This window comes from Hemicordylus capensis, chromosome 2, assembly GCF_027244095.1.
Source record: "Hemicordylus capensis ecotype Gifberg chromosome 2, rHemCap1.1.pri, whole genome shotgun sequence".
NCBI classification, from domain to species: Eukaryota; Metazoa; Chordata; class Lepidosauria; order Squamata; family Cordylidae; genus Hemicordylus; species Hemicordylus capensis.
This window is the reverse complement of record NC_069658.1, coordinates 207,422,924-207,445,712: the sequence shown is the minus strand read 5'-3', so window position 1 is coordinate 207,445,712 and position 22,789 is coordinate 207,422,924. Positions and strand designations below refer to the sequence as shown.

Sequence of the window (22,789 nt, the reverse complement as noted above, 5' to 3'; positions counted from 1 at the left end):
ATGTCAGGGGCAGGGGAACCACAGGACACTGCAGCAGCTCTTTCTCTGGGCATGCCCTCCAGGCATCCCCCAGATGGAAACCAGGACCTGCTTAGAGAGGTGTGGGGGCCAAAGGACAGCAGCCAGCTCCCCCTCCCCTCCTAGGCCACTGGCGGCTTCCACACAACCCTTTCCTCTGCCTTGGTGGCTAAGGGGGCAACAACAAGGAGGCCCTTCTCCAAGGGGTGGCACCCCCTTCTCTTGAGTGGGGGGGGAGAGGGAGGGAGGGAGGGAGGGTCCCTCTTAGTCCAGCCCCAGCCCAGACGCCTCCCTTGGGCTGCTTTTCAGACCCTCACCCCTTTGTGGGACTTCCTTCCTTCTGCGGCCACCACTTTGAGAACTTTTTTTTTAACCCTTGCTCACTGAGCAAAGAGGGGCCTTTTAAAAGGGGTGACGCTCTTCCATTTAGCAGGGGGAGAGCAACTGGCCCTATCCAGCCCCAGCACAGCATCCCTCCAGTGGCTGTGGTTGTTGGTTAACCTTCCTTAGGTTTCCTTTTTAGACAGTGAGCCCTTTGGGGACAGGCAGCCAATTAATTAATTAATTTCTGTATGTAGACCGCTTTGGGAACTTTGGGTGAAAAGCGGTATATATATATATATATATATATATATATATATATATATATATACTCGTCGTATTCATATTTGTATTTTCTTGCTGAAAAGCAGCCGGGCCTTTCCTCCTCTCGCCTCTCCAGCAGAGAGGGCATGTGGTTAAAACTAACCGACCCCTTTTTTCCCCAACCAGGGAGGGCTAGCCCCAGGCTCACCCAGAAGCCACTCAGGGCACCCACTGAAAGGCAGATTCGTGGGCACTTACTATCCAGAACTTTTCCAACCCCATCCTTCCTCAAAGGAGACCAGGTTGGCATTCATGGCCTCTTCCCACCCGGTCTCCTTTATCTTCACAACAGTTCTGCAGGGTAAATGAGGCTGAGAGAGAGAGACCAGGGTCACCCCCAAGTGAGCTTCACGGCAGAGTGAGGACTCGAACCCAAGTCTCTCTGCCCCAAGTATTTAAGAGAATGTCTTCTTCACTACAATCCCCACCGCCCATTGAGGTCATCTGCGGAGGTCCATCTCCAGTTGCCGCCAACTCGTTTGGTGGATACACAGAGACGGGGCCTTCTCGGTCGCTGCCCCGAGATTGTAGAATGTGCTCCCTGCTGAGATACGATCCTCCCCATCTCTGGCAATTTTCAAAAAACACCTGAAAACCCATCTTTTCGCCCAAGCTTTCTCAGCTTTTTAAATTTTTAGGTTTTAATTTCGGGTTTATTTTTAAATTGTTAAATTGTTTTAAATGTTTGTATAAGTTTTAAACTTGTTTTATGCTATTGTTAACCGCCCAGAGACGAAAGTTTGGAGCGGTGTACAAATTTGATAAAATAAATAAATAATAATTATTATTATTATTATTATCAATATTATTATTCTCAATGTTGTTATTATTATCATTATTCTCAATAATTATTATTATTCTCAATGGACTCAGTCTGGATAAAACAAACTTGTCTATGACACCTGTCTGACTATGTAAACAAGAAATAATAATAATTTTGGAGCCTGGTAATTTTGGAGTCTCGACCTAAAGGTCTTTGGGGCCTCCCGCCCTGCAAGTTAAGCATCATCCCCCTACACACACACACACACACCTGCACACACCCTGTGACACACGCAGTATGAACATGTGGGTTCCCGAGGGCACAATCAGCAACTGAACTCACAAGAATGTAAGAATATTTGAAAGGTATGTTTACGCAAATCTGCATGAGCAGAAACATTTCAACACACAACTGAACATATTCCCACCCCACCTGTGTGTTTCCCCCCTCCCTCCACAACATTCCACACCGGCTGTCTCTGGAGAGCCCCCAGGGTGGGGATAGGCTTCCTCTAACTGGGGTTGCCACATTCAAACTTCCCAAATCTGGGTGGCCTAATTTGCATATTATGCAGGAGCTAATTTGCATTTTATGTATGTATTTGTTTGACTGATTTGTATACTTTCCCCTCCTTCTCTGCCCTCCCATGTGATCGGATCCAGAGTGAAATCCAGGTAGCACACTTGAAATCCGTGTAAATCTGGGTGGGATATAGCGGCTGGGTGGAGAAGCCAAAATCCGGGGGTGACCTTAAATTCCGGGGGACATGGCAAGGCTACCTCTAACACTACACATTTCTCCGCGATGGCCCCGTTTTAACAATTCCCTTTTGCTGCTGGACTTCTGTGATTTTGGAGGCTGCTTTTTTTTTGCTGTGCTTTGAAATGAATCTCGCTGTAAATTGCCATGAATTCAAGAATGAAGAACGGTGGCATACAGACCTTTTAAATAAGTCTGGAACTTGGTAGATTTGGAATAGATTTGGAACTTGGGGACGCGAGGAAAGCCGCCCCATTGGCCTTGTGTGTCCATGCACAAGCAGGCAGGGTCCAGGGCTCGGGGTCTGCGTGCAGGAGATGGAAAGGGCCGCTCTCTGCTTTGAAGAGCAGCTGCCAGTCAGAGCAGACACGTCTGGGTGGGATGGACTGACGGAGGGTCTCTGGGCCGAAGACAGCTTTGTCCACTCACTGACAGGCATGAGAGTCAAGGGGGGACCCAACACCCAACTCTAGCTCAGTCTGCATTTGTCAGTCTGTGCAGCGAAAGCAACGCAGGATCTCAGAGCACCACCGTAAAGGCAGAGAGAGCTGCTGAAGCGGTCTCTGGCAGCTCACCAAAGTCCATGCTTCAGTCCTTAAATGTGCCACAAAACGCGTGGCGGTTTCCTCCAGAGACAGAGCGGCAGAAATGCAGATAGCAGTCAGAAGGACATACATGAGAGCGTCAGAACAGCCCTGCTGGATCAGGCCCAGGAAGGCCCCTCTAGGCCAGCATCTTGTTTCCCACAGTGGCCCACCAGATGCCTCCGAGGAGCCCACGGGCAAGGGGTCTGTGCCTGCCCTCTCTCCTGCTGCTGCTGCTGCTGCTCCCCTGCCACTGGGATTGAGAGGCATCCTGCCTCTGGGGCTGGAGACGGCCCCCAGCCCCCAGACCAGTAGCCATCGATAGACCTGCCCTCCATGAATCTGCCTAAGCCCCTTTGAAAGCCATCCAAGCTGGTGGCCATCCCATGGCAAATAATTCCATAGATTATTTATTTATTTATTTGATTGATTGATTGATTGATTGATTGATATTCCGCCCCTCCAAAAATGGCTCAGGGTGCTTTATGACAAATAAAAACAATTAAAATCAATTAACAGTTAAAATCAAAACTAAATCAATTAAACAACTGAAATCACTGAAACATTAAAAACATTCACATTAAAATCATTTAAAACCAGCATTCAAAAAATTTAAACCATAAATCTAATGAAAAGCCTGGGTGAGTAAATGCATCTTCAGTGCCTTTTTAAAAGCTGCCACAGATGGGGAGGCTCCAATTATGCCCGGTGTGAAAAAGGACTTCCTCTTGTCGGTCCTAAATTTCCCGACCTTCAGTTTCATGGGGTGACCCCTGGTGCTAGTGTGACGCGAGAGGGAGGAAAAATCCTCTCGGACCACCCTCCCCTCTCCATGCATAATTATATAAAACTTTATCATGCCTCTTTTGCAAGGTGAAGAGCCCCAGAGGTGTAGCCTTGCCTCACAAGGCAAGTGCTCCAGGCCCCTGGTCCTCTGGGCTGCCCCCTTCGGCACCCTTTTTAGTTCTACAATGTCCTTCTGGAGATACGTGGTGCCGTGAAGCTGTACGCCGCACTCCAGATGTGGCCGCACCATAGATCTGTACAAGGGCAGGATAGACTCTGTAAGAGTCTATAAACTGGCACCCACAGGGGGCTCAGAGGATGCTGGATTACCCTGCCCCGAATCTCCCCCTTTCCCCAACACAGCAGAGAAGGAAGCCTGCTGCTCCTCAAGCCGTCCTGCCCGGCCGGCCAGCGTCTCCACCCCAGGGCCCCATCGAGCCCGTGTTGTTGGTGAACAGAGCGGGCACGGCACGTGCGCTCAGCCAGGGCCTCACCCTCCCTCCGGCTTCGTCCCAGAGCATTAGGAGGCAGCCGTGTGGTTTTGCAAGGCAGGCTCCCTACGTGCTCCAGTTGCCTGCCGAGGGAGAGCAGGAGGAGAGAGGCCGGCTGGGCAGCCCTTGGCAAAAACAACACTTCCTGCCCCACGGAGTTGGAGGAATGGGGCTGGGCCCCGTGCTCAGGTTGGCAGGCAGCCCACCCCAAAGGCTCTGCTGGAATCCTGGGCTTCTCCTGGCAAACGGCTCATTCCCTGTCCACTGCTCCACTCCACGCCCCGTGTGCGTGCATGCGTGTTTCCTTATTTCCTCCGCGGAGGAGAAGCGCTTACAGCCTCAAACAAGCAACCCCTTGACCTTCCTGCCTTTATTTTGCAAAATACTTGAACAAGCACAGCATCTGCCCTGCAAACCAGAGAGAAATACTCAAGACGCAGTTCTGCTGCCCCCTACTGGTCAGCCGGAGCATTTTCACCACCGGCAAATTATTCACCCCACACAATTCCAAGCCTCAGAGGCTAGAGCCTACTTAGACTAACGAACTTGCCAAATCAGTCCAAGTCACCAGTTAAATTGCTCCATACCCTCTTCCGCCCTTCATTTTTGTTCAAGGCTCCTCCATTGTGGTGTAGTGGTTAGAGTGCTGGACTAGGACTGAGGAGACCCGAGTTCAAATCCCCGTTCAGCCATGAGACTCGATGGTTGTGACGCTGGGCCAGTCACTTTTCTCTCAGCCTAGCCTACTTCGCAGGGTTGTTGTGAGGAAAAATTTAAGCATGTAGTACACCGCCCTGGGCTCCTTGGAAGAAGAGTGGGATATAAATGTAAAATAAATACATACATAAATAAATGAAATCTGTTCCTGTTTCTCAGGAATTCCTCCTTTAGTAATCGCATCTCTTGACACCTCTTAGCTTCCCTACCTTTTGGGAATTGTTTCCTAGACCTCACCTTAACCCATAAAGCTAGTCAGAGGAACATAGGAAGCTGCCATATACTGAGTCAGACCCTTGGTCCATCTAGCTCAGGATTGTCTACCCAAACTGGCAGCGGCTTCTCCAAGGGTGCAGGCAGGAGTCTCTCTCAGCCCTATCTTGGAGATGCTGCCAGGGAGGGAATTGGGAACCTAGATGCTCTTCCCAGAGCAGCTCCGGGGAATATCTTACACTTCTAGTCTCCCTTTCATATGCAACTAGGGCAGACCCTGCTTAGCTAAGGGGACAAGTCACGCTTGCGACCACAAGACCAGCTCTCCTCCTGCCCCTAGGGCTTGCGTGAGGTTGAATCCCAACCAAACGGACAACTTCCCCTTCTCTCGGAGAAGCTGGACTGCGAGCATGCCAACATTCTTTGTTCCTCGAGCAGCTGGAATGTTCAGGAACGTTCCGTGCCATCACGCCAGCTCAGCCCATCCATGCCACAAGCAGCACAAAAGAGTAACAAGCAAAAAAACCAAAGCAAAAACAAAGCAAAACAAAACCCCGTGTGGCGCATCATGTGCTGAACGGGGCTCTCCTTAAATTTGACTGAGAGCCCAGCCGAAAGGTTACGTTTACACAAAAAGTCATGAGTTACAAACCCCACACAATGTTTGTCTCCAACATTTGGTAAATAAGGCTTTGCGGGCGATTACCACATCGCGGCCCAGTTGAAACTCTGGGAAGCCCGAGTGGGCTAAACATACAGGAGAAGACCCCAGCCGGACCCCGCAGAGTGCTGGCCCCACAACAGCACACCTGCACCCACCTTTCCCCTCCCTGCCAGAGCCCTTGAAATGCTTACAATTCCCAGCATACACAAAAAAAGCCCAATGGATAAAGCGGCGGCGGCAGCAGCCCGTGGCAAGGAGAGGCCTCAATGGTGCTGTTCATGGAGGGCTAATCCAGAAACGCAGAACATTCCCGGAACGGGATAGGAAAAGGAGAAGCACTGACCTGACCGCTGGTCCACCGCCCGGGACCACCACACACGGACTCCAAGGGACGGGAGGGCCCTGAAACGGCAGGAATAAGAGAGGAGGTGGGCACCAGTTCACAGCAAGACCCAGCTTCCCGCATCTGCGGGATACAGATCATAAAGCCAGCCTACTTTACAAGGCTGTGTGGTAAAAGCATGGATAGGAAAATCCTCAGGGGTCTCGGTTGTGGAAGAGACCCCACTGCATGTTTTTATTCAGTGTCAACTCCTGGCGCCCTCAGAGCCCTGTGGTTGTCTTGGGTAGAATACCGGAGGGGTTGACCATGGCCTCTTCCCACGCTGTATGAGATGATGCCTTTCAGCATCTTCCTATAGTGTTGCTGCCCGATATAGGAGTGTTCCATAGACTGGGAAGCATACCAGCAGGGATACGAACCAGCAACCCCTTGCTCCCTAGGCAAGTTACTTCCCCGCTGCGCCTTTAGGTGTAGCAAGCATGAATTGTCCCCTTTGCTAAGCAGGGTCCACCCTGGTTGGCATTTGAGTGGGAGACGACATGTGAGCACTGCAAGATATTCCCCTTAGGGGATGGGGCCACTCTGAGAAGAAGAACACCTGCCTGCTTTGGAACATAGGAAGCTGCCATAGACTGAGTCAGACCATTGGTCTGTCTAGCTCAGTATTGTCTTCACAGACTGGCAGCGGCTTCTCCCAGGTTGCAGGCAGGAATCTCTCTCAGCCCTATCTCGTTGGAGATGCTGCCAGGGAGGGAACCTGGAACCTTTTTCGGCTCTTCCCAGAGTGGCTCCATTCAGGACAGAGCCTGCTTAGCTTAGGGGACAAGTCATGCTTGCTAGACCAGCTCTCCTCCTGCTTGCCTGCAGAAGGTTCCAAGTTCCCTCTGTGGCAGCATCTCCAAGATAGGGCCGGGAGAGACTCCTGCCTGCAACCCGGGAGAAGCCGCTGCCAGTCTGTACAGACAATCTTGAGCTAGATGGACCAAGGGTCTGACTCAGTAGAATTATTTATTACTATTATTTAAAATATTTATACCCTGCCCCTCCAGCACACCACTGCTTAGGGTGGCTCACAACAATAAAACAGATACCATGTGAAAGGCATTGCAGAAAGAAGCCCCTTATGTTCCTACGTAATGTGAATTTGTTTTGAACTGTTTTAATGTTTTAATTATACTGTGTTGGTTGTAAACTGCCCAGAGACGCAAGTTTGGGGCACTATACAGATCTACCAAATAAGTAATAAGTACACTTTCCTTCTCTCCCCTTTACCTTTTCTAAGGAGTCATATTTGTCTGCCCTATTCAGAGTGTGCACTGGCCTTCAATATATGTACAGAGCCTAGAAAAACGATATTTTCTTAAAACACCAGTTTCTCTTCAACCGCCTACGGACTTCACTAGTGGGTGGTTTACAAATAAATAAATAAATAAATAATAAAATTATCTGATGGGGGAAAATGAAGGAAAGTTTGTATTTGTATTCAAACTCCCTATGGGGAGAATATATCTATGTGGTCACTAGGAGTCGACACTGAGGCAAGGCTCTTTAGTTTAGGAAAAAGACGACTGCAGGGAGACATGAGAGAGGTCTATAAAATCATGCATGGTGTGGAGAAAGTGGACAGAGAGAAATTCTTCTCCCTCTCCCATAACACCAGAACCAGGGGTCGTCCCACGAAATGGATTGCCGGGAAATCTAGGACCAGCAAATGGAAGTACTTTTTCACACAACGCATAATCAACATGTGGAATTCTCTGCCACGAGATGTGGTGACAGCCAACAACCTGGATGGCTTTAAGAAGGGTTTGGATCACTCCATGGAGGAGAGGTCTATTGATGGCTACTAGTCAGCGTATCTTTTTAAATGTTAATTGTTTTATGATGTGTGTGTTTTTATTTTAATGTAAACTGCCCTGAGCCACTTTAAGAAGGGTGATCTATAAATTAAAGGGATAAACAAACAAACAAATATAGAAAGCTGAGTCTGATGCTTGGTCTATCCAGTTCAGTCTGGTCTACCCAGACCGGCAGCAGCTTCTCCCAGGTTGCAGGCAGGAGTCTCTCTCAACCCTATCTTGGAGATGCTGCTGCCAGGGAGGGAACTTGGAAGCTTCTGCATGCAGGTGCTCTTCCCAGAGCAGTAAGTACAGCCTTCTCCTGCCGTCACTCTCCCCGACTTGCCCAGAAGATTCGGTCCAGGTGATGAGCCTCACCAAGGCCACTAGGCAGAACCAACGTGTTCCCTCCCATTGTAGGGGTTCGCTTTCAGGAAGGAGCCATCGCTCCGTCGCAGAGGACCCACCTGGCATGCAGAAGGTCCCAGGCTCCGTCCTTGGGAGCCACTCCAGAGAGGGCTGGCAAGGACACCCGTTTGAAATCCTGCTAGTCAGAGTCGGTGATGCGGAGCTAGATGGGCCAAAGGTCTGACCCAAATAAGGCAGAGAGGAGAGCTGGTCTGGTGGTAGCAAGCATGACTGGTCCCCTTAGCTAAGCAGGGTCTGCCCTGGTTGCATCTGAATGGGAGACTTGATGTGTGAGCACTGCAAGATCTTCCCCTCAGGGGCTGGAGCCGCTCTGGGGAGAGCAGAAGGTTCCAAGTTCCCTTCCTGGCAGCATCTCCAAGATAGGGTGGAGAGAGACTCCTGCCTGCCACCTTGGAGAAGCCGCTGCCAGTCTGTGTAGACGATCCTGAGCTAGATAGACCAATGGTCTGACTCAGTAAACAGCAGCTTCCTTTGTTCCTATCCCCTAAGGGGAATCTCTTGCAGTGCTCACACAGGCATGCAGTCTCCCATCCAAATGCAAGACAGGGTGGACCCTGCTTAGCAGAGTGGACCATTCCTGCTTGCTCCCACCAGAGCAGCTCTCTGCTCCCCATCCTCAGGAGACATCTGGACCGAGACAGGATACTGGACTAGGCAGGCCTTGGCCCTGATCCAGTAGAGCTATCCTTGCGCAAGCATACAGGCAGCAGTTTCTCGCAGCCTATCTGGAGATGCCAGGGAGGGAACTTGAGGTCTTCTGCATGCAAGCAGGCAGGTGCATTTCCCAGAGCGGCCCCATTATCCCCTCTCAGGGGAATCTCTTTGCAGTGCTCTCACACACACGTAGTCTCCCATCCAAATGCAAACCAGGGCAGACCATGCTTAGCAAAGGGGACCATTCCTGCTCGCTGCCCCAGGACCAGCTCTCCTCCCATAATCGCGGGGCTTTTTGACCGCACGCTCCCGCCGTCCCACCGGGGACTTCCCCGGCCGCTTGGGGGAGCTCTTCCTTCCTTGGGCATCATGCGGAGCGACACTTCTCAGGGCTGGGTTGCTGCCATTGGGGCAAGGAGGGCGCTTCCCACCTGGGGCAAGTTTCAGCGGCGGGGCGGCGGCTGCTGCTGCTGCTGCTGCTGCTGCACAGGCGGCCCCAGTCTCCAGCCTCCGTTCGTGCGGCTAATCCAAAGAAAGGCAAAGGCACCGTGCCTCTACGCATGTGCAGAGGGCCTCGCTTCCTGCTGAATGGAATCAAAGTTTGCCGTTCTAAATCAAAAGAATGCAAAAGCTCTTGACTTGGCGAACAAACCGCGAAGCTCCAAGCAGAGGAGGGAGCAGAGGAGGGGGCCCCTCCCTCCCTCCGGCTCTCGAAAGGGTTAAACGCTTCCCCACGCAGCACAAACGCGCAGGCGCGAGCGCGCGGCGCCTCCTGGGGGTTGTAGTCCGCGCCTTGCCCGGCAGGCTCTGCGGACAGGCTCCGCCCACCGCCGCGCTTTTGGGCGGCGGGGATTGGACGGAGAGGAGAACCCGGAAGCGTTGCCATGGCGGCGGTGGCGGACCTATTGGGCGGCCTGGTCTCGGTGCTGGAGACCTACCGGGGCAGAGACCGAGTGGTGAGGGGAAAGCGCGGGGAGGACAAGGGGGCGCAAGCGAAGCCCCCCCACCCCGAAAGCCACGGGAGGGGGCAGAGCAGGGTGCTGGCAGCAGGCACGCGAACAAGAAGCATTCTGATACATTAATTAAATTGTATTATTTTTATTAAACTTAAAAAGTTGCCAGTAATGAGCAGCTACGACAGTTAAGCGAATAGTCGGAATAGTCACAGCAATAGCGACATGTTACTTTTTAAATATAAATATATAACATATGAAAATCATCAGAACTAAAAGAATGAAAAGCAAAGATTGTTTAAAAAAAGGAACAATAATAATTAAAAGCAATAATTAAAATCAAGAGTGATGGAAATTAAAAATAAAAATGATTAAGAGCAACAGCAATGATCATTATTAAAATAATAATAATTAACAATGATATGACTCACTCAGCTCAACAAGGGCAGCTCCTCAGCTATATTCATATTACTAGCTTGGGATATCCAAAATATGTATTGTATTTCGCCCAGAATAAAAATTATACTGCTAAATCAATAATAGAATGGTTATGGAGATCTGATTGATTGATTGATTGATTGATTAAGTGCCGTCCGGTCGGTGTTGACTCTTAGCGACCACATCGATCGATTCTCTCCAGGATGATCATCTGCCTTCCACTTGGCCTTGAAGAAGGTCTCTCAGTGGTGCATTCATGGCTGTCGTCATCGAGTCCATCCACCTTCCTGCTGGTCGTCCTCTTCGTCTCTTTCCTTCCACTTTCCCCAGACTTCTCAGGGGAGCTGGGTCTTCGCATAACGTGTGAGAATTCTGGATTGATTTGTTCTCGGATCCATTGGTTTGTTTTCCTGGCTGGCCGCCATGGTCTCCTCAAAAGTCTTCTCCAGCACCAAAGTTCGAAAGTATTAATGCTTTTTCTGTCTTGCTTCTTCAGGGTCCAGCTTTTGCATCCATAGGGTGTCATGGGGAAAACCATGGTCCGAACGATTGTAATCTTTGTAGGTGTAGACATGTCACGGCTTCTAAATATCCTTTCCAAGGCCTTCATTGCAACCCTACCAAGTACTAGTCTGCGGCGTATTTCTTGACTGCTGGATCCTTGACTGTTGACGGTCGATCCTAAAAGGCAGAAGCTACCCACCACTTCAGTGTCTTCATGATCAATCCTGAGGCTGGTTGCTGTACCGGTTGTCATTAGGTTGACAACCTTGACATTTAGTCGTGGTCCCATTTTTTCACTGTGCTCCTTGACTTTCATTACTAGAGCTTGCAGATCATCCACATTCTCAGCTCTCAGAGTGGTGTCATCAGCGTAGCACAGGTTTTTGATGTTTCTTCCTCCAACTTTAAAGCCACGCTCATCTTCTTCCAATCCATCTTCTCTCAGTATATGTTCAGCATATTAATTGAATAAAGAAGGAGAAAGTAGACAGCCTTGTCTTACTCCTTTGCCCATCTGGAACCAGTCTGTTTCATCATGTTCTGTCTGGACTGTGGCTTCCTGTCTTGTGTATAGGTTTCCCATGAGAACAATGAGATGTTCTGGGATGCCCGTTTCCCTAAAGATATTTCACAATTTGACATGGTCGATGCAATCGAAGGCTTTTCTGTAGTCAATAAAGCACATATTGACTGCTTTCTGGTATTCTTTGGCTTTTTCAATTATCCAGTGTGCATTAGCAATGATGTCTCTTGTTCCTCAGCCTTTCCTGAAACCAGTTTGAACATCCGGCATTTCCCTTTCCAGGGCTCTAATCTGCGTTGGATGATCCTGAGCATTATTTTGCTAGCATGTGAAATTAAGGATATTGTGCGGTGGTTTGCGCAACCTGTTCAGTCTCCTTTCTTTAGTATGGGTATGTAGACTGACCTCTCCCAATCTGTTGGCCACTGTGTCGTTCTCCAAATTTCCAGGCATAGTTTGGTTAGAGCCTTGACTGATTCTTCTTCTGTTGCCTGTCATATTTTTGTAGCTGTTCCATCAATTCCTGTAGCCTTCTGACTTGGTAATGACCAGAGTGCTGATCTAACTTCATCTTCCTGTACTAGAGGTTCTTCCAAGTAGGGAATATCTTCTAGAGCAGGGATTCTCAACGTGTGGGTCCCCAGATGTAATTGGACTTCAACTCCCATAATTCCCAACCAAAGGCCACTGGGGCTGGGGATTATGGGAGTTGAAGTCCAATAACATCTGGGGACCCACACGTTGAGAAACCCTGTTCTAGAGTATCTTGGATGTTGATGTCCCTGCTGTACAGATTTTCAGTATACTCCTTCCATCTCTGTTTGATCTTCACTGTGTCAGTTATTATTTGTCCTTTGGCATCCCTCAACATACCAATTCGAGATTGGAACCTCCCTCTAAGTTCAGAGATCTTTGGAAAACCTTCCTTGTTTTTCTGTGTCTATTTCCATCCTCAAGGTCTTTACAAATGTCATTGTAGTATTGCTCCTTGTCTCTTTCTAACAGCTTTCTAAAATTCCCTGTTAAGTTCCTCTCTGAGGTCTTTATCTTTCTTGACTTTGGCTTCTCTCCTCTTCTTGGCAATTTCCACCTGACATCCATTTTGCTTTCTTCTGTTTCTTGGTCTTTGGCAGTCTCTCTTCACATTCATCCTTAGCAACTTCTTTGATTTCATTCCACGGTTCCTCTGGTTCCCTATCAATGAGGTTCAGAACTTCAAAGCGGTTCCTGATGTTCTTGAAAATGATGGGTACATTCTCAAGATCATATCGCAGAAGCTGGATAGCTTCCCCCCCCCCCTTTTTAGCTTCACTTGGAACTTGCACATGAGCAGTTTATGATCTGTTCCACAATCAGCCCCAGCCATGTCTTCTGTTATAACTGAGCTTTTCCACCTCCTTGCACCAATAATGTAATCAATTTGATTTCTGTGTACTCCCATCTGGTGAAGTGTCTCTCTCTCTCTCTCTCTCTCTCTCTCTATATATATATATATATATAGGCGCTGCTTTGGTTGTTGGAAGAATATGTTAGCAATGAAGAGATCATTGGCTTGGCAGAAATTAATAAATCATTCTCCTGCTTCATTTCTGTTTCCTAGGCCATACAGTCTGACTATGTTTCCCTCCTTCCCTTTTCCAATCTTGGCATTCCAGTCTCCAGCCACCACCAGCACATCTTGCTTGCATGTTTTGTCAATTCATCAACTTCCTCTTCTTCTGTATCAGTTGTTGGGGCATAGACTGGAAGAACTGTCATGTTCAAGGGCTGTCCATGAAATCTAATTGATATTAGTTGGTCACTGACCTCATTGTATGCAAGTACTGTCATTGCTGTCTCCTTCCAATGAAACCAGCACCGTTCCTGCTTTGTTTTTCATGTCCTGAGTAGTAAATGGTATGATTTCCTGGCTGAAAGTGTCGTATTCCAGTCCTTTTTAATTCACTGATGCCCAAGATGTCAATCTGTAGTTGATTCATTTCACCTGTCACTGTGTCCCTTATTCATGCTTCTTACGTTCCACGTTCCCGCCGTAATTCTGTCTTTGCAGCTTTGGATTTTCTTTTCCCGTACGGCAATATCAACTGCTAGATGTCCAAAAGGCTTTAATCTAACTGTGTCATAAACACCATCGGTACTCTGAGAGATCCTCAGCTCTTCCTCAGTAGCATGCTGAGTACCATCCGACCCGAGGGGCCCATCATCCGGCACTACATCGACAATCATTCTATCTTGTCTATCCATGTGGTTTTCTTGGTAAAACACAGGAGTGGTTTACCATTGCCTCCTCCCGCGCAGTATGAGATGATGCCTTTATCATTGTCACTGAAGTGATCGTCCACCTCCAGCACCTTCCTATATTGCTACTGCCCAATATAGGTACCTGATTGCTTTGGCTGGATTGCTTTGACCTTTGCACTTTGGGTGACCCTACTGGGAGTATACCTCCCGGCATCCTTCGCTCATCCAGGAACACCCCACCCCACCACAATGAGGCAGCATAGTAGGACTTGGGGGTGTTATGGAGATAGATTAGTGTATATACAGGTAGAGAACTGTAAGGTGTAGGCCTTTTTTTTTTGTCCATAAAGGGCTTTCAGAGTGATGCATGGAGGATAAATACAATGCAAAGTGAATGAAATAATAATAATTAATAACAAAAACTTAAAGCAAGACTAATTGGGATCTGAGAGAGAGCCGAGGGGGCAGGTGAGATGAGAAGAAGGAGAGGAAATGTTTCTAGAATATATCACAAGAATATTGTGAGGTTCTTAGTCAAATCTTGTACCCTGCTTCGCTCCTTTGCACTTAGGGGGACAAAGCATTGAAATAAACAAACACTTTTATTTATTCTTTTCTCTTCCTTGTTTCATTCCTTTTGTTTGTTTGTTTGTTTTCACAGAAAAAGGATTTAAAATTGCCTGTTAAAAATAAAAGCAATACTAATTCTCTTTTCCTTTCCCCACCCCAGATACGGACCCTCTGCTATGGCTGCCAGTTGGCTGGGGGGACCCTTACCTGGAGAAACCCCACAGAGTCACCGCTGGGACGCAGCCTTCTGGCCACCTCGGCCCAGCTCAGCCATTGCCGGACTGTCCTGCGCCTCTTTGATGACCTGGCGATGCTGGCTTACAGCCGCCAGTATGGGCTGGGGCCTAAGGTAAGCCACCCCAGGACAGGAGCAAGGGAGCAGGTGTGTTAGCACGGCCCCTTTTGCTAGGGACAGAGGCTCTGCTCTTTGGCTGAGAGAATGGGTGGGAAATTATATAGACCCCTTTAATTTTAATTTAAACCCCATCACTGTTCTCACTGATAAGGTAAAGTGTACCGTTGAGTCGATTTCGACTCCTGGCGCCCACAGAGCCCTGTGGTTGTCTTTGGTAGAATACAGGAGGGGTTTGCCATTGCCTCCTCCCACGCAGTATGAGGTGATGCCTTTCAGCATCCTCCTATATCGCTGCTGCCCAATATAGTACCAGCGGGGATTTGAACCAGCGACCTTCTGCTTGTTGGTCAAGCATTTCCCCACTGTGCCATTAGGTGGCCTCTTTGATGGGAAACTCTATATACATACCAAAACAAACCAACATTCATTCTCCGTGACAGCAAAGGAGCTGTCAGGCATGCTAAGCCTCCCTGGGTACACCGAGGGCCGTATTTCTGGGTAAACAAGCAGTTCCCAGCATCTATGTTGCTGCAGGATATTCCTAATTGGGGGCCAGGGGGAAAAAAAATCTCTCTGAGCTGGATCCGGCCCCCGGGCCTTATGTTGTGCAGGCCTGAGTTACAAAAAGCAACTTGGCAAAAAGCAACTGCTGTGAAGAAGATGATTTTTAGCGGCTAGGGTGGAGGGGGGCTGTCACCAAGGCCCCTGGTTTGAACTCCGTGGAATCATTAAACTGTGCTTTTCCCCTGCCACCGCGACACGTGCACACCCTAGCTGCTCTTGCCAAACCTTGCAGTGCACCCCTAAACAGGTTTACCCCGTAGCGAAGGCCCACAGATCTCAGCAGAGCTCGCAGGGGCTGAAGCCAGCCTCAGCCTGTTGCCTCTTCCAGCTCCTTGACGGCAACTCTGGGACTCCACCGGCTACAATGTGGAACGTCAAAGGGGCTCGAGCTGTCACCCAGCTGAGTCCATCTGGGGTCCTACCAGCAGCCCAGCAGGGTACCCCTTGGAGAGGGGCAGATCAGCACGGCGGCAGGCGGGCAGGTGCTGGAGCCGCCGGTCCATGCAGCACCATCCTTTCGGAGGAAATGTTTGGCAGTGCCCCCGTGCGATTCAGTGACGGATCAGTGCGATTCCCTCAGTGTGATTCCAACACCAGCAGGATGGCACGGGGAGCCCTGTGGGAAGCCCCACCATGCAGAAGAAGCCTCTTCCGTGCTAATATTCTTGGTAATCCTGCCTGTCTGGTGGTTGAAAGAATGAAGCTGAGGGCCCACACGTGACAAGCTTCAAACACGAGTAGAGAACACGGACAGAGAGAATTTGTCCTCCCTCTCTCACCACACCGGAACCAGGGGTCATCCCATGAAACTGAAGGCTGGGAAATTTGGGACAGATAGAAGGAAGTGCTTTTTCACACAGCGCATAATTAATCTATGGAACACTCTGCCACAGGATGTGGTGATGGCCACGAGTTTGGATGGCTTTAGAAGGGGCTTAAATTCCTGGAGAACAGGTCTCTCAGTGGCTGCTAGCCCGCGGGCTACATGCCACCTTCAGCCTCAGAGGCAAGATGCCCCTAAATGCCAGCTGCAGAGAAGCAATGGCAGGAGAGAGAGCTCTTGCCTGTGGGCTTCTCAGGAGCATCTGGTGGGCCAATCTGTGAAGCAGGATGCTGGACTGGATGGGCCTTCCTGGGCCTGATCCAGCAGGGCCGTTCTTAGGTTAGGGTGGCAGCCTGGAAACAGCAGTGACTTGGGGAGAGTCTAGGATGCTGCATCTGTTTGGGGCCAGCCAGTGTGCACTCCAGGGGCCCCACGGACTGAGCAGGGTCAGGGCCCCACTTTCTGGTCACGATCCTTGGTTAAAACTCTGGGTGCCTTAATTGCGGGGGGGTGGGGATCCTCAAGTAGCTACTAACGCCTTTCATTCGTGTGAATCAGTTTTAATGCAGTGACAATGGACCGTGTGTCCCCACACACCAAGTCCAGGTTGGTTCCTGCCCGCCTGACCCCTTGAGTCACGCAGCCCTGAGGAATGGCAGGAAGCAGGAAAGCCACGAGTGTCTCTCTCCTGCCCACCGCCAAGGGGCTGGAACCTCGCAGGCAGCTGTTTGCACGGAGGGAGCGACCTTGCAAGAGCCGCATGGAGCGGGAGGTGCCCTTTGACCCCCCCAGCACGAGGGCGTTGCATGGGGAACGGCCTTTGCCCCTGCCCCCCCCGGCTGCTGGTGCTGCTGCTGGGCTTCCTTCCAAGGGGAGGGGTGCTGGAGTCCGGCAAGCCAACCTCTGCCCCAGAAACCCTGCGCTCCCCAGGCCTTGCTTTCTGGGGGCCCCAAGCGTCTCCGCTGCAGTTCTCCCCACCGCCCCCATAAATCCAGCTGGCCTCTGCGCACACACACACCCCGGGGCAGAGGGCTGGTTGTGAGGGGGGGCGTCCTGCGTGCCCCTCCCAGAGGAGCCTCCCAGGGGGCAGGGGGGGCCCTTGACCAGTGTGGCCGGCCTGTGTCTTGCAGGAGGAGGACGTGGCGGTGCGCGGGCTCTCTGTCCTCAGCAACCTGGCTGACCAGCTCTACTACCCCTGCGAGCACGTGGCCTGGGCTGCCGATGCCGGGATTGTCCGTGCCGACTCCAGCAAGTGGTGGGCGCTCAGCACCGCCCTCTGGGGGGCCTCTCTGCTCCTGGGGGCTGCTCGGTAAGAGGCAAGGAAAGGCTGCGGGATGCTGGCTGCCCGCCCCACGGGGAGAGGGGGACTCCGGCCAGCCCCCGTGGTTGGGTGGGGCTGGTCCCTGCCCTGCTCGAGGGATGCCGCTCCAACCCCCCAGCCCTGTCTCTTTCACCTCTCCCTTTCAGCTCGCTGAGGATTTTGGCCCAGCTAAGAAGCAAGCTGCGGAGACAGCCCAGGTAGGACTCCTCTTCCCCCAAATATCCCCCCCCCACGGCCGCCGTATGGTACTCCCCAGCTGTCGAGCTCTTCCCCTCTGCAGACTCAGAGTCCAAACCTGAGAGGTCACTGCAGGTCAAGCCGTGTTCCTCAGCCTTGCTGCCACCCCCACCAGCAACTTGCCCCATCCCCACTGACGGGAGGGAGGCGCTCCATGGCCAGAGGGGTGCCCAGTGGGGCATAAGGAGTGGGGATAGGGCTGCAGCCCCATGACAAAGCCCCCCCCCAGTGCAGTGACCAGCCCTCTTCCTTTGTCCCCCCAGCGACACCTCCCAGCTGAGCTGCAAGAAACTGAGGGCCCAAGCCAAGACCGAAGCGTTGACCCTCCTCAGCAACCTGGCCGACCTCTGCAATGCCATCCATTGGCTACCGCCAGGAGTGCTGTGGGCCGGGACGTTCCCTCCGTGGCTCGTGGGCTTCATGGGGACCATCTCTTCCCTCATTGGGGTCTACCTCACCTATGCCGGGGACAGCGCTGGGGCAGTGTGAGAGCGGGCAGGAAAGGTGCCCCACCAGGCCGCTTGGGAGGAAGTTCAGACACGAATCTCCGGGGAGGTGGGCGGTTCTGAACTGCAGGCCTGCTGCTCCCAGGCTGGGTGTCGCCCAAACCCTTGCCTGTGGCACCATCAGCAGGGAAGGGGACTTTTTGCTGCTACTGGACACTTTCCTCCTCTGGGCTGGAGGCTGGGCGGGTCTCCTTGGGAGAGCCATGCAGGGGGGCCCTTGGGCGGAGCAAGGCAGCAAGCTGTACCTGCCGCTTCTCCAGTGTGTAATGAATCCGAGCCAATTATTAAAAACCAGCCAGTTCCACAAATGGCCTCCCTCCTTGGCAGCTTGTTCCTGTGGTCAAAATGGAGCCAAGACCCCCCGTCCTTCCCCTAATTTCCACCCACAACTCCCGTTTTGTCTCTGAATAAGCACACCATCCACACACAAGCAAGAGAGAAACAGTTTTGGAGAGACCGCAGGCAAAACAAGGACGCCAACAGCCAGTCCACGGAGGACACGATGCAGACACAGCCACTGCCACCCCAAAGCCTTTCCGCTGGGCCTGTGCCTAGAGCCTTCGCCCTCCTGCCCCTGCCCCCGTTGACTGTCAGCTCTGCAGCGGGAGCTATTCCACTGGCAGCATGCCTGGTGCAAGCAGCAGAATGCGGATGCTGCAATTCCAAAAGTAAAGTTGTGCCCTCGAGCCGGTGTTGACTGCTGGCCTGCCGTTCCCAGTGAGGGCTCCTTCCCCAGCGACACTGAATGCCAGTTGCAGGGGAGTAAGAGCAGGGGGGAGGGCAGACCCTCAGCTCCTGCCTGTGGGCTTCCCAGCAGCAGCATCCGGTGGGCCACTGTGCGAAACAGGTTGCTGGACTAGATGGGCCTCCTCCTTGGGCCTGATCCCACAGGGCTGTTCTTAGGAACACAACCGCACAAGGGTCCCTCTTGGCCCTGAACCGTGTATTCCCCCCCCATTGCATGTTCATGAACTGCCTAATAGGAGGGGGGCATGTGCATCCTGCAATGTGCGCTTTCACCGGTTCTTAATGAGCCGTTCATCAACTAACTAACTTGTGGTTTAGTTTCAAATGGAAGTAACAGCAGCTCAAGACAACAGCGGGTTTTCAATTTTTAAGATTCTTTTTTATTTTAATTGCCAGGGTTCAGTTGCATCAGAAATTCCAAAATCATCCTGCAGTGAATACAGCAATCATTGCTTTAAAAATGAAAAGTCACTGCCGTAATTTAGTGAGGCAGGATCCCATCTGATTGTTGAAGTAGTGCACAAGTTTGACAAAAAAATAGTTGAACATTTAAAACCATTTAAAAATAGTTGAATATTTAAAAACACAACAATAAAATTAAAAGGAGGGCTACCAACGGCGGCTTCCATGGAACAACTGGCAAGGCAGGAACTACATACAGTGTCTGTGGGGGGTGCGTGCAAAGCCCCCAGGGCAAAGCTTGAAGAAGCAGCTGGCCAGCGTCATCAAGCGGAGGCAGAGAGGGCCGGACGTTTCTTCTGGAGGCAGGCGACAGGGCAGCACACAGCAGAGTTCTGACCCAAACGGGGCTCCTTCGACAGGGGAACGAAGCATTGGTTAATCACCGTGAGGGCTTCTTCTGGTTGCTGCGGTCAAGGCGTCTCATGAAGATGGGTGATCCTCGCCACGGGCTCCTGGGCAGGACTATGCAAATTAGTTAGAAAAAAACAGTCCTGTATCGCTCTGACGGGGACAACCCTGCCCCAGTCCTTCTAGGCCGAGTAAACCGGAAGGATAAACATAGGAAGGAATAAACAACAACATATTTGAACGGGCGGCCACACGCCCGTCGTGTGAGAACTAGGTTCAAATGAAGCAGGGCTAGGCGGATGGCCCTCCGTTCGAGCCAGTTTATAGACTGGGATTGCTCGTGTGAGTCCCGTTTCCCCTGCGCGGCGTGTTGGAGGCAGTGGGCTCCCCAGCCCCGTTGCTGGCGTCGGTCGTGAGGAGGTCTTGCCAGGTTTTCGTGGGGCAGACGGCATGGTCTTCTTTTAATCCTTAGACTCGACTCGGGCCTTTTCCAAAGCTGAGTCGCCGAAAAGCTTGGACCCCTCGTAAGGCAGGGCGCGCAGGTTATTTGGGGAGGCGGAGTCCGCTTGCCAAGCTTTCAGCCAGAGGTACCTGCCTGCCGACTACTGATGCTGCGGAGGCCCCTGATGAATAGCGGATGGAATAGAGGGACGGGTCTGCGATGAGTGCTTGTGCGCGCTGAAGTTTTAACAGCTGTTGCCTAAGACGGACGGCTTCTGGGGGAGTCTGGTCGAGGAGGTCATTGATCCCTAGCAGACTGGCTCTGGCCGTCATTGAAGCCACGGCAGAAGACCGGGTGGCCAGGGAGGAATTGTCGCGGACCCGCCGGAAGGAGAATTCTGCCTTTTTGTCGGAGGCGTCCTTCAAAAACCCTTCCCCGTCTCGCGGGACCAGAGATCCGCTGCTCAGCTGGGAGATGTGAGCGTCGGTGGTCGGAGTCTGCAGTAGCGAGGAAGGCTCTTGCTGGGAGGTGTAGAATCTGGTGGCCGACGAAGTTGGTTTCTCAGGAACACTTGGCGCAGCCCACTCCGCCTTGATCGCCTCTGAAAAATAAGGTGGCAAAGGCAGAGGTAATTCACGTGGCCGAGGCCTAGGAAAAACCAGGTCACCCTTGGGATTCAGGCTTGTGTCTGGGGGGGGGTTTCGCCTGAAGACCAATAGTGGTTAAGACTTTGGTCATAAGGGGGTTAAAATCTTCCGGTGTGAACAAGCGTTGAGGAACCTGAGATTGCTCCAGGTCCTCCGCCCCTGACCAGGCTCCCTCCTCTCTATCGGGATCAGGATTTTCCTCCTGGCCCCCTTCTCCCTCTCCAATTCCCCCGGGGTTGTCCTCTGCCTCCTCCTCCAGGGGAGGGGCCGTGGTAGGGACCCCCGAGTTTCTCCGTGGGCTCAGCTGACCGTGGGATCAGCCGACTCCGCGCCAGAGATTTCTGAGGAGGGCACCGACATGGTGGTCCTAGGGGCTTTCCTGGGCCTCTTGGTCTTTTTAAGGTGTTTCTTTTGGGACTTCGCTTTTCTTGGGGGGAGGGAGGGGGAGGAGACCGTTGATGATTCCTCAGAGGAGGAGGAGGAGGAGGAAGTTTGCCTGCGCCACTTTGAGCACTTTCCCTTTTTTGATTTTTTAAATTGAGACAGTGACTCAGAAATGGCCGTTTTGCACCAGGCCTGCCATTCCTGGGGAACCTGGAGGGGGGAATGGGCTGAGCAACCAGACAGGGGAGAGCCCTCCCGCCCCTCCGATAGGGTTGCTCTCACCAGGCTTGCAGGAGTAGAGGTGGAGGCAGTAGTGGCCGCCGTTCCCGCCCTTTCTGATTCAGCGTCCGCTAGTGGTGCGCGGTGGTCGGACGAAGAAGCCGCCATCTTGGCCGAGGAGGGCTGCAGCTCCGCTTGTTGGCGAAGCTCCGCTGGCGAGGGAGGCGGGTTGGGGGCCGGTCTCACCGTCCCCGCTCTGAGGCGCTTGTTCAGGGAGGCAGAGAGCGGCTCCGCTTGGGCGCTGCCGCGCTGGGAAGCCGAGCTGCGCCTCCCGCGCCTTGGGAGCTCTGCGCCCGCTCTCTCCCCCGTAGTGCCCGAGGACTCGCCCCTCGAGGGGGCGATCGGCCGCAGGACCGCTCCCACTGCCTGCCCGGACAGGACAGTGTCGGCCGGGGCCGGGGCCGGGTGGGTAGGAGCGCGCCCGTCAATGGAGGCTAGGAGAGCGGGAGGAGGAGGAGGATCGCCCGGTCTCCTCGAGTGCCGGGGAGAGCGCTGGAGATGGCGTCCCGTGGGCACGAGGATGTTAACAGCCCTCCTAAAACTGTTAAAGCCCCCCGAGGAATGCTCCATAAGCGCCCCCCGGGGAAGGAGGGGGGGGTTGGGAGGGCTGAACACACGAGGACCGATACAAACAGAAAGAAAATCTCTCTCTTTTTTTGTTTTGTTTTTTTAATATAGAAATATATATATATACAACAACGACTGGGGAAGACTGAACAGCTGGCCAAGAATAAACAACAAACAGAGGAATACAGGGCTGAACTGGAGAGCAAGAAGGAGCAGCCTGCCAGGAGCAACAGGACCAGGACTGGGGCGGGGGGTTTCTAACTAATTTGCACGTGAGGAGGCTAACCCATCCAACCGAGAACGTTCGTGTTCCTTGGGAGAGACAGGAGGGCAGGACACGAGGCGAGCAGGATGAAGAAACCGGCTTTTAAAAATGCCCCCCACTCTCTAAAGTGCTCCAATTCTTTTCAGTAGAAAAAGTTTTTTAGATTGGTAAAAAAACAACTATCAGCATGGCACAAATGGTACTCGGGATGCGGCCCACAGAGACTGCCAAGACAACAGAAAAAGCAAACGGGGGCAACGCTACTGGCAGCCCCAGAGGAAGGGGGGGGGCGGAGGGCTTCTTGCCAGGACACGGTCTGGGGCTCTTGTGGGGACCTGACAACAGCGGCTGCTCAGACTCTGCAAGGGGCAGGAAGCTGGTGTCGCCCTGCCCCCCGGGGGGAAGCCCAGAGGGCCCCCCCACCCCGCCCCAGAGTCTTGGGAGAAGCTGGTCCGAGAAGCTCAGCGGCCGCCCCGGTGCCCATCAGAAGAAGATCACGTCCTCCTCGCTGGTGTCATCCGAGGCAGGTGGAAGAGCGCTGACGCTGTTGGGCTTGAAGAGGTTGGCGGAGGCGGGCAGCAGCCCTTCCGGCTGGCTCTCCGCAGGGTCGGGCAGCTCTCCTGGGAGAGGAGGGGAGAGGAGGGCAAAGCTTGGCCTCAGAGCGCGGGGTGCAGCAGGGCAGGGCAGGGCGGGACAGGGCACCGGCTCC

The 22,789-nt window shown here is 52.3% G+C and overlaps 2 protein-coding genes and 1 long non-coding RNA gene across 10 annotated transcripts in view; 1 reads left to right on the top strand and 2 right to left on the bottom strand.

Annotated features, from left to right (window-relative positions):
- Positions 1–3,253: 3,253 nt before the first annotated feature.
- On the bottom strand, positions 3,254–9,606 carry LOC128345617 (uncharacterized). The gene is made up of 3 exons (XR_008316544.1): positions 9,336–9,606; positions 5,984–6,042; positions 3,254–4,848 (listed from the first exon to the last, which is right to left on the bottom strand). It is a non-coding gene; the product is annotated as an uncharacterized LOC128345617 (long non-coding RNA).
- Positions 9,607–9,702: 96 nt separating this feature from the next.
- Positions 9,703–18,247, top strand: PEX11G (peroxisomal biogenesis factor 11 gamma). Its single transcript, XM_053297835.1, has 5 exons — positions 9,703–9,860; positions 14,294–14,482; positions 17,006–17,184; positions 17,343–17,393; positions 17,697–18,247. Exons 1-5 carry the CDS (start codon positions 9,789–9,791, stop codon positions 17,920–17,922), a joined length of 717 nt encoding a protein of 238 aa, XP_053153810.1. The 5' UTR covers positions 9,703–9,788; the 3' UTR covers positions 17,923–18,247.
- An 806-nt stretch (positions 18,248–19,053) lies between these two features.
- The window catches only part of ARHGEF18 (Rho/Rac guanine nucleotide exchange factor 18), a 48,562-nt gene continuing 44,826 nt past the window's right edge, over positions 19,054–22,789 (bottom strand). For 2 of the 8 annotated variants that reach the window (XR_008315359.1, XR_008315358.1), the window contains 2 exons: positions 21,252–22,700; positions 19,054–20,539 (listed from right to left, as the gene is read on the bottom strand). Coding sequence is in view for 5 of the 8 variants with exons in the window: in XM_053291714.1 (XP_053147689.1) it covers positions 22,564–22,700 (137 nt within the window). In the remaining 3 variants the exon portion in view is untranslated. Of the gene's footprint in view, positions 20,540–21,251; positions 22,701–22,789 lie in introns of those variants that run through there. The other 6 variants (XM_053291714.1, XM_053291713.1, XM_053291716.1 and 3 more) reach the window with 4 other exon arrangements.

Excerpts from the sequence above, each read along its gene's own strand:
- PEX11G (XM_053297835.1), top strand. The coding sequence starts at position 9,789 with ATGGCGGCGGTGGCGGACCTATTGGGCGGCCTGGTCTCGGTGCTGGAG. Across the intron at positions 14,483-17,005 it reads AGTATGGGCTGGGGCCTAAG|GAGGAGGACGTGGCGGTGCG; the intron begins GTAAGCCACCCC and ends TGTGTCTTGCAG. Across the intron at positions 17,394-17,696 it reads AAGCTGCGGAGACAGCCCAG|CGACACCTCCCAGCTGAGCT; the intron begins GTAGGACTCCTC and ends TTGTCCCCCCAG.